The sequence below is a fragment of the Condylura cristata genome, unplaced genomic scaffold, assembly GCF_000260355.1.
Source record: "Condylura cristata isolate star-nosed mole 26May11 unplaced genomic scaffold, ConCri1.0 scaffold00001, whole genome shotgun sequence".
NCBI lineage: Eukaryota > Metazoa > Chordata > Mammalia > Eulipotyphla > Talpidae > Condylura > Condylura cristata.
The window spans coordinates 83,389,467-83,400,593 of NW_004567102.1; the positions used below are offsets into that span (position 1 = coordinate 83,389,467).

The 11,127-nt window shown below is 50.3% G+C and overlaps 1 protein-coding gene across 1 annotated transcript in view; it reads right to left on the reverse strand.

Annotated features, from left to right (window-relative positions):
• CNKSR3 (CNKSR family member 3) overlaps positions 1-11,091 on the reverse strand; it is an 87,306-nt gene extending 76,215 nt beyond the window's left edge. Inside the window, exon 1 of the mRNA XM_004673946.2 lies at positions 11,022-11,091. Coding sequence (XP_004674003.1) covers positions 11,022-11,073 — 52 coding nt within the window. The 5' untranslated portion in view covers positions 11,074-11,091. The remainder of the gene's footprint in view (positions 1-11,021) is intronic.
• Positions 11,092-11,127: the final 36 nt, after the last annotated feature.

The window sequence follows — 11,127 nt, forward strand, 5'->3', positions numbered from 1 at the left end:
AGATCAATTTGTTAAACACTGATGAATGTTTTCTGTTTGCCCTTAAAACTTATTACCAGGCCAAACTTATGTTTGTGCCCAATAAGGAGAAGCCAGGCAAGAGGCCAATTTCCAGAGTCAAATGTGTCTTGATTTAGACCCCATTGACGAATTATGCAACCTCAGAGAGGTCCAAACAAGATTTCTTTAACTCTAAATGAAGATGATAGCGTCAGCCAAGCAAGCACCGTCAGACTAGGTGGGAAAATTCACTAAAATTCTAACAACTCAAACACATGCACATACACACACGTACATCTTATATCTAAAGGCTTTTCACATACACAGCAAACTGAAAGGTTAAAATACCTCTGTTGAAAAGTTTTGTACATCACATTTCAGAATGGGCACTAGTCCAGCTGAAGTTCTTTTCTTGTCTGTTTTATTTCCCAACTCAGAGCACAGAAAATTCGTTCAAAAAGGACCCCACAAGCCAGGACAGAAATTCAGTGTGTTGGCTCTATCAAGTATTTCTGGCTTGACAATGTCAGCATTCAATTACATGCTGCAATTTTAGAAGTGATGGAGTTAGTAAAAAGCATAATTAAAGTAACAAAATTTGGATAACAAACAGATTTACCATAGAGTCGGTGAATTACTCCAAAGCGAATGGCATGTGCATTCGCAGCTTGTGGGTACATTTCTCTCTTGGACAACACACCTGCCTCTGGTTGTCCAGAGGGGACTGCATACTGCCCCACAGATTTTTACTTGGCCCACACCAAAAACAATGGACAGTTTTCTACAAGCTGGGAACTGTGTCACAAGTTTCCATATTGCTAGCATCATTTCAAAACCCCAAAATAAAAACAAAATCAGAGTATCTGGACACTACAAAATCAAAACCAGAGTATCAGCAGAAACAGCAATAAATGCGTCTCTGAGTTTACCACAATCTCTACCACTCCCTAGTATCATCTCATGCCTGCACATTTCAATTTCTGACACAGTCTTCTTGGTCCCTGTAGACATCTGAGTTGACAAGTCCTGTTGCAAATCCTGGTGCCATTCTTGGTCTTCAGTGTTCACTTCTGTAACCCCTTTTGATTTGGGGTTCTCTCAGCCTTTGTCACCAATGGGGTCTCAAAGCCCATCTGCACTATTATGTGCTTCGGTGTCCCTGAACTAAGATCAAAGAGGATTTCACCTTGAAGTTCAACTTATTTCCCACTCTAAGGATTTCTCTTTCTGCTTTTTTCTTGCCCACACTTCTGTTTGCATTTGTGTGCAATGTTCAAAGACAAAAACCTGCATGCGAAATGAGCGAGAACAGCCATCCACTGTCTCTAAAAATGCAGGGGGAGAGTGTTCGATTCTGTGCCGCTATTAGATCAAGGTCTGGAAATTCCACACAAAACCTAAACAGGGCCCTTCAGACTAGGAAACATTCTCCTCCTGTGTCTTCCTGGGGCTGAGCCCTTGGAGAGCTACATAAAGGGATCCCCAGGGGCTGGAGTGGAACAGCTGGCCCAGGGCCCAGGAGGAGAACAGCTCCAGCTCGTGCCTGCCCCATCTGTGGAAAGGACACCTACAGACCAGGTGCATGACCTCATCCGCTGAAACAGCTATGTAGCAATCATCCCTACTGGAAAAGCCCTCCATCCTACTCAGACAGGGTGCATTAGCTAAAAACCAACTGCAGAAAGGAAATACAGGGGACAGCGAGGCTTACACCATTTATTTTTGAATGTTCCACATAAGTGGCAAAGACACACCAGTGATCCTCAAACTTTAGCAGTCAAGAGAATCGCCTGAGGGACCTAATAAAACAGTTATGTGCCTCACCCCAGAACTTCTGGTTCTGTGGAGCTGAGGTAGGACCCCACATTTACATGTCCAGGTTTCCAGGTGATATTAAGACTGAAAAAGTTAAGTTCATGAACAACTGGGAGAGGGTGTTCAGGAGGCCCCCCAGGCCCCAGGTATGTGGCTGGACACCGGAGGCGGTGTGTCGGGGTGGGGATGGGGGGGTTCATGAAAACCTCAACTTTAAAATGTCAGGAGCCAGATGCAATAGCCACACACATACAGGGTTTCACGAAGCTGGATGGTGTGTCCAGCTCCCGAAAGAGTCTTTACAGATCCACTTTAGGTAAGAGTCTTCCACCTGGCCCTAGGGTGCTTGTAAGGAAGCCATCCCCTTCCGCGGATCTCGAGACCTATAACTAGCAAGCTGTGTACCTTTTTTAAATACTCAGGACTAACAGCCTCAGTCTCACGTGTAGACTGTCCCATCAACGCCACTGGCCACCACAACAGCACTCAGGGTGAGTGTGGACGCCGGCTCTGATCCTTGGGCAGAGGGGCTGGCAGCTTCCACGGCACTGCCTGAAGCCCAGCCCAGTCCACATGCCAAGGGCCTTCCTCCACCTCAAACACCCTGCTATTGCTGGAGTCTTCTCCTGACTCCTTAAGAGACTAAATGCAAAGTCGCTGTGGGAACATGGAAGATTGTTCAAGTAAAACAAGTTAAAGTGAAGCTGGAAACACCCGCTCTCCTAAACCAAAAGCACTGAATGTCCCCTCTGATGCCAATCTCTGAAAATAGGAAATAGAAAGTTTCCTTTCACGGAAAGGTCTTCCTCAGGAAAGCATGATTCAGATGATCATAATCACTGCCTTTTCTGATCAATGACACGTAGGGGGTTTCCTCTAAAAGGGTGAACAGACATTCTCCTTATGCCGTGGCGGGTGGGGATGAGGAGGTGGAGAGTGGAATGTGGTGAGAGTAAGCTTCCAGGTTACTCTAGAATAAGCCTACGTAACTTGTTCAGAAATGGTGCACTAAGTGTTTCTTTAAAAAGGCGCTCAACTCTAAGCTGCTGAAAATCTCTCTATCACCTCCCCAACCAAAAATAAGGTGGGTCAGTCTTCCCAAAAAACCCAGGAAAGTCTGTCCATAGAGCAAACTGTTTTCAATCACATCCCTCCCCCAGTTCTTTTGACTCAAGCATCACTGAAGTCCATCATAGAGGCTTCCAGTTTTCACCGTCTGATCCATGCTGTGAAGAAGTGTTTAGTTCTAATAAGCACAAACCACCTTGGCCCTTTAGACCCCCTTTTTTGCCATCTGATGTCAAAGACAACAAACCAGGCTAAGTTCACCGCCACAAAACCCCTATTCACAGGTGAGTAAACAGCTTCAGGACTGTAGCAACCGGAAAATGTGCCAGCAGAGAACAGCGATTGGAAGAAAGTATGTAAATGCAAGAAAAGATCGGGATCTCTATTTTAAATGACAAGAGAGTAGCCAGGATGAGGGAGCTCTCTGGACACCCGCAGGCAAAGAACAGTGGGTGAATACACACGCCAGGATGCCAAGGGATCGGTGACCCGACTGTGCCCAGCCGTTGGCTTCAAACTCCGGGGCCACCCATGCCCTAGTCCACGGCACCGCCACCTCCAGACACCATGGCGCCTCCCTGCTGGAATCTGAATTTATTTCTGCCCCACGATTCCCAATCAGATCACACTGTGCCCATTTTCCATGGTTATTAGAAAAAACTCCCCAACACTGACCGAGTCGCCTAAGACCCAACATGGGCTCGCCTCTGTCTATCTTTCTCACCACCCCCGCCACCCCCTGCAGGCCTTGCTCTTCGTGATGCCCACTCCTTCCCTTGCGCAAACGCTCCAAGTCCCTTGCACCTCAGGGCCTATGTCCACTAGCTGTTCCCTCGCTGCAATGCTCTCCTTTCTAGTTGTCCCATGGCTGTCTTCTTCTTGTTGTTTTCATCCCAACGTCCCAGCTCAGTCGGCTCCCTGGATGACGCCCCCCAAAGACATTTCCTTATCCTATCTGAATCCTTCATATAGCTCTGCCTACTTTCTTTTTGGAGCTTAGGACTGTGGCCATTTTCTGGGTCATCTGTTTTGTGGATGTTGCTGGGACTGTTGTTGTTTGTCATCCACACATCTTCCAGATGAAAGCAGGGTCCTTTCTGGATCGGGGCACCTTGAGCACAATTTGTGGTCAGGGTAAGGCTTCCTCCTGAGCTCTTTCCAAGAGAGCTACTACGAAGCCTTTCTATGATACCACCTTTCTTTAAGGACAAGGGCCTTGAAGCAGTGAGGGGAAAGTACCCAGGAAACAAAAGGAACAGTGGAAAATGGGGAGGCTGGAACTTACCACATATCGGACATGAAGGGGAAGACAGGACTGTCCTAACTTATTAGAAAGCCTGTGAAAGGTGGCGACTAGCCACAGAGCATTAGATGTTTGAACAGAAATAATCCGTTACACCACATGTGAACATAAAGTTATTATGAATTAATCACTGATAATTAGAGGTGAACTTTTATACGTGTTACACATACGGGTAAGATGTACATGTTCCCCTATATTATCTCTTCAGTACGATCTAAAATGCTGGGAGTTGGTTAGTGTAAGTTCCATTTGACAAATGAGAAAACAAAAACAGTCCTGGAGGAGAAGAGGTATTTACTCAAACTCACAGATCAGTTAATGTCAGACACAGAATTCAAATTCAGTTCTATTTCCTTCTCCCAAGTCTCCCTTGTTTGTTAAAACTGCTTGTCCTACACTCCCCAAGGAGTTAACATGAAGAAGCTGTGCAGACTCAAAGGCACGCAGGAAATGAGGCCATAAAAACTGCAGGTGTCGTTTCAGAAGGCTGGGTATTTATGTACGGACAGACGGGTGTTTACAGACGTGGTTTACCAAATAGGAACTTCACTGTATCAAGCAAAAAACACATGGCCCTCAAAATAAAAATAAAAGATGAGACTGAGAGAGTCAAAAAGAGAGGTGTGTACCCCACGAACAACTTGCATTCTGAAGAAACCTGACACAAGCAACTCCAGTAACATAAGTAACTGGAGTTCACCTTTAGTGAGCTAGAGCCCTGCTTAAGTTGTGTACTTAGAAAAAGGAAAAGAATGTGTCCCGTGAGTGTGAGTCCTGGTGGGACGATCAGGAAGCACAACCCTTCTTTGAAGCTGCCGCTCGCCACACTGATCTGTGAGGAGAGAAACTGTAGCCGCTTGGCCGGAGGAAGGGCTAGAGTCTGAAGAGGACAACAGAAGGAAGCCGGAGGGACGGGCCCCAGCTCCTGCCTTAGGACGGAGGCCGCAGAGCGTGGGCTCTCCCCTGGGGGTGGGGCAGGGAGTGAGCCTGGCTGTGCAGCCCTGGCTTGAGACAAGGGCGTCAGATGAGAAGCAACGAGAAAGAGCTCTGAGGTGCTCGCAAAGATGGAATTCGGTTCATCATGAAAAACCTCGACACTGGCAAAGCCAGTGGCAGAGACTCCAGAAGTAGCAGGAAATGAGCAGAGAGAGGGACAGCAGGGAAAGGCCATCAACGTTCCAGGGAGACCCTGAACGTCGAGACCTGCCCTGGTGATTTACCCTGAAATGCTATTCAGCATACTTCCCATCCACCATGAAATCTCCCCTAAATACCAGCGAAGGCCACAGGCTGTAGAACAGTGTAGGGTCCAAAGCCCATCCCGGTGGCCAACGTCCGCCTGTAGATCCAGAGGACAAATAGCACCTGCAGCGCCCACAAACCCCTCACCCCTCCCTTCCTAACACAGGCCTTCCAAGGAAGGTTGTCACGAGAACTCCCCAGGCCCCAGACATCTCAGGGGAGATGCCTCACTTAGTTCACTGGGAGCTACCTGATGCTGTTGCTAGGTGGTGCTTATTATAAATAGAAGCACACACCCTAATAAGATTTTTTTTTTTTTGCTTTGCCTTGCTTTAATTCAGGGCCAAACCAAGCATCCTCCAAGTTAAGTGTCGTCATTCAACAACTTAAATAAAGCAGATTGATCGCATGCCAGATCAGAGAGCAGGACCTATGAGCAAAGTGTGAAAACGCTGTGTGCTGGGAAGGGGAGGGGTTCAGAGGGAGTGGGGGGCCCTCCAACTGCAGTGAGCACACTGTCACCTCGGAACCTTGTTAAAATGCAGGTCCTGAGCTGCTACACCTCCGACAAGCTCCCAGGTGGCCCTCAGCGTGCCAGAGCCAATGGCAGGAGCCGGTGCCGATATCCACGCTCACGGGAAGTCTACCCGGCAACCTAAGGTCAAAGTCACATTTATTACTGAACTTATTTATCCAGAGGAGGCTCAGGATATTGGCAAAAGGGAGCCCTCACGGAGCTTCATGACCTCCCTGAAGAGCTCCAGGTCCAGCCCCAGGTCCGGAGTGGTAGGTAAATGGCTTCGGCACTGACTGTTGCCCCGAATGACAGCAATCGACAGGGATTCACCTGACTGCCCAGAGAGACTAACTATGTCCTGGAGCTAGAGGATAAAAGAAAGGGAAGCAATAAAAGCGAGCAGTAACGTACTAAGTGTCTGCCGCTGGGAGTGGAACTGTGATTCAAACGCGGAGCGGGCTTCCAGGGCCGAGCTCTGGCCCCCAAGCTTACCTGGAACAGGCCCTGGGGTGCGGAAGTGATGGAGGATCAGCCAGTGTGTAAGAGCTGCACACGCATGCCCAGCTTTCGTGCCCACGTCTTTAATACCAGCTGACAAGGGTGCACCCACCTCATGGAAGCTTCAGGAATGGAAAGAGGGAGTTTAAATACAGCTCTTAGCAGTGTCTGACACACTGTAACCTCTTCCATGAAGGTTTTTCTATTATGATGATTAAGAAAATTCCATGGCTGGAGTCCAGGAGATAAACTAGAATCGGGAAGGAGTGGACTACAAAGAAGCATTCTGAACCACGGCCCAGTGGTGGACTTACAGCTGCCAGGGGGAGGGAGCGCCCCCTCAATGACCGTAGGGGTGGAAGGGGAAAGCATCACCTAACAAGAGTCAGGGTTCCCAAAACAACAGGCCAGGAAGGGGCCCCAGCATAGGCTGGCACTCCCCAGCTCACTGCCACTACCAGCTCTCCGAATGCAACCCCTCCGTGACCCCGGCCAGGTGCATTGCATGGAGGACACACCGCAACAGTCACCTGGGAAGGGCCAGCCTGGGGCCGTGTCCCCTCGGGGAATAGCCTCATGCCCTGAGGCAACAGCCCAGGTGCGCAAGAGAGGCCCTTCCGTCGTGGTGGGCAGCGGGGAAGTGTTGCCCTGCCCGCAGCACCATGTGGCCAGGGTGAGCGGGTGCCCGGAGCAGACCGGGCTCTGGAGCTGTGCCCCTTCACCAGCACGTGGGTTAGGGCACTGCTCCGGGCTGACCGGGGACACAGGGGCTGCCAGGACAGAGTAGCCCTTGGGTAAGATACTCCGTGGTCTCCCAAAGCATAAAAACGACTCGGGCGGCCTCTTTACATCAAGCTGAGACACAAAGACCTCATGGAAGGTCAGGTTTTGTCCAAGAAAACGTCACAGGAATGAAGAGCTAACGCTTTCTAAACCAGGCCAGAGCCGCGGGCTGGCGTAAGAGGAAACGGGGCCACGCGTCCCACTTTGAGGCCTGAGCCATGCAGCCCCAGATGTAAGTCACTGTGCCAGAAACTACCAGCTGCCCATCAATAGCCGCCCCCCTTCTTCCTTCCAAACTCCCATTTTTTCAGGGTGTAATGTACCCAAGTTAAAAAAATAAAACTACAGTAACCAGACTCCCTTGCTACATGACGTGGTCACGCGGCCTGGCAGAAGCCTGGTTCCTGCTGGCACTTGTCAGCACCTTGCCCATGGCGAGCACCTGGCTGCCAGCGTCTGGCCGGCCGGGCATCCTCACCCCTACCTCGAAGAAGAACATGATCCTGGCTGTGGATCGAGCACCCTGCATTGAGGATTAAAGAGGAAGGCACAGGCTGGCCCGGGGACCTCTGGTAGCACCATGCAGACGCCCTGGGTGGGGTCCTGAATCACCACCCCGGGCCTTCTGTTACAAGGGAAAATCGAAGCGCCGATCTGGTGACGCCACAGCCAGAGGGGTTTTCTCTTGGGGTCAGCTGACCTACTGTCATATGATTCCAGTTGTAGAAGATCATTTGCTTGGCAAAAACCAAACTGAATTATCTGAACGTGCCGTGACCTGGGAATGAATTTGGTTAGCAAATTCCCTTCCCGATAGACAGAAAATATGTAGGAGGCACCAATAAACTGGACAACTCTCCTCCACTAACAGAAGGTCTTAAGAGCTCACACCAGGGGAATCACAAATGTGCACTCGACTCCTGGGAAACGATTCTGACAGTTGCAGGCAAGGTCCCAGGAGGATGGGGTGGAGTGAAGCCAAACCCCCTGGCCCGCACACTGCTGTGTCAGTTACCACCCCATCACAGCACTTAACCTGTCTGTGCCTCAGTTTCCTCCACTGCAAAGTGGGAATAACTGCTCTTATTTCAAAGGGCGTTATGCACTGTAAATAGAACAACATGTATGAAATGCGCCTGCCACCTTGTTAGCATGAACTGAGGATCTGCTAATATGACCAAAGGAGTGACATCATTGCCTTGAGATGAATGCAAGTGAGCTATGATAATGAGGGATAATAACCTGAAAAGTCAGATGAATCTGTTGTGTAGACATCAACCTTCTTCCTAAGGCTGCCTCTGCCTCATCATAGCAACAGGAGGGCAGATTGCAGGTCACGGCCAGCATCGGGCAGTTCTCAGCCTGAGGCTCACAGCACTGCTCATGATCACCGCCCCACACTAGAGTGGCAAAGTCTATGAAGAGCAGCTTATCAGTAGGAAGTATTTATAAAGTAGGATTTCGGTACGGAGGTTAGCAGAGAGCTAAAAATAGCCCTATAAGCGAACCAGCTTGCGTAAGTCCATCGTTTATTAAAAAGTCAATACTGTCCAATTACAATGAGAATACTCCGGTAACGTGCCATGCCATATGGCAGAGTCCCGCCTCTTGCCATCTAAGAGCTAGCCACGCATTTTATCTTTGTTAGATTTCAACACAGAAAATATCCAGGTCATTCAAGGAGGCTGTGCGTAGGGTCCCAAAGAGCACAGCACTGTGCCTAGAGTTGCCAAGTGCTAGCCAGTGTCCGCAGCTTCAGCACAAGATAGTGAACCACCAAGGTGAGGGGCTCTCAGGGCGGCAGGCAAGTTCCCTAGAGGAAAGCAGCTCAACTGAATCATAATACTCCAAAGCAACTGGATACCAAAAACATCTTAATCTGCTCTTCCTTTAAATGCCAACAAACAAAACAGGAGGTGCATTGACACTTCCCTTCTCCCAATTCCAAAAGGAACAAAAAAAAAAAAACAACTCCTGAGGGTGTGAAGATCTCACTCCCTAATCTTCTGTGTGCCTGTTACCATTTTTCTGGCTGTACATCATCAAGTAGGCTGGCAGAGCCTCGGGGAAGTCAAAGTGGGATCCACCTAAACCTTTCTCTGGGCTGGAGAGTCCTATCCAGTGGGACCACAGCAAGCCACAAACATGAACCATGACTCCAATTTTCCATTTTGGGGAGCCATATTTAAGAAGGTAAAAATAACGGGTGAAGTTCATTTTAGTAATAATGTATTAACCCAACGTGACCGAAAGACTCGCATTTCAAAATGTAGTAAGTATGAAAAATGAGTGCAATCGCTTAATTCTTTTCTTCCAAGTCTTCACCTACATGTGTACTGGACACTCACAGCGTGTCACCATTCCCAACAGCCATATTGGGAGGGTGTAAGAGCCACCTAAGGCTCCTGGCTACCGCACTGGACAAGAGCAACTCTCCTTGTCAAAAACTGCTGAGGTCATCAGCTTCTGAAACAGCCTCTGTGATGGACATACAGGTAAAAGGGATTAACCAGCTTAGTCTGGGCAAGCTGCCAGACGAGGAGCTCATCCCATTTCAAAACCGGGTAGGGCACTTACACTTTTCAAGTTAACATTTCATGCCAAACGGGAATAATGCAATTTACTCTACCTGGGCAATTCTCATCACCCATGTACAAACATTTGCTGTTTACAACTACATTTTAGTTCTGAGACAAACTCCTTAGGGAAAAGTGTATCCCCCAACCCCTCCTGACTGAGAAAAGGTCAGCTATCCCAGTGACCATCACATACAACCCAGAATCCCTATGCCCCACCCACTTACGCTCCTCCAACAGGCAAGAAATGAGATGCCCACGATCAGTTTTCATGATGCCCCAGGCCGGGAGACAGTTTGAAAGATGGCCTGATCTTACCAGTATTATCTACCTCACTGGCTAACTGCAGTGGCCAAAGGCAAGAGAGAGGGTCCTTGGCGTGCTGTCAGCTATACAGTTCTGTTATTATTGAGCATAATCTGGATGAGCAGAAGAAAAATCAAACGTAACTGGAAACAGAGTGGGCGAGGACCGCCTGAGAATACCGGTTGTTCTCGGCAGACCCCACTGTCGTGGAGGGTTTGGAGAGCCTCGGCCACCTCTCCCTATTTGGAGAGGTGCTGAAAAGTCAGTGTGACAGTCGGAGCTCAAGGCTCTGCCTCGTGTCTTTTCCTCATCCCCAAGACAGTGGTTCAGAACAGTTAGATTTCCCTTCCCACGGGGGAACTGGCGCCTTCCTGGGGTAAGAGTCGCCGAGTCCCGCGGAGTTGAGCTCCGGGCTCTTGGCGGGCGCCGATGCCTCGCCGCTGGCTCGGGCGCTGCCCTCTCGGCTTTTTCCAACAAAAACAGAGAGGGTCCGGGAGCCGCGGCGTCTCCCTCTACCTGTCCAACCGCCCCGTCTCGCCCGCAGATGGCTGTGGGCAGGCAGCGTTTCTGAGGTCCGAGGGGGGTCACCCACACAAAGGCGCCTTGTGCCTCTGCGCCCCAGGACCGGAGCCGGGGCCCGGCACCCAGGTCAGGCAGAGGGTGCCCCCACCTCCACAGAAAGGCACCCCTCGGGCTCCTCGGCTCAAAGAAGCAACTTCTCCTGGCTTGCCACACGCAGCACCCCCGAAGCAGCGCGACGGCGAGGGCGCACAGGCCACTCGGAAGAAGTTTGCGTCGTCACCGCAATGTGCGCCCCCCGCAGCTGGCCTGCAAGAGGGGCTGGGGACCCCCGCCCCACCAGCTCCGGGGACTCCCACCCCGGGGTGAAGGCGCCGGGGCCCGGCCCGCTCACCTCTCGTCCAGTCCACCACTTGCTTGGGGCTCCACTTGGTCACGGGCTCCATGGTGGGCGGCCCGGTCGCCGCCGCCGCGAGTCGCCAGGGAAGTGCGGCCGCGGC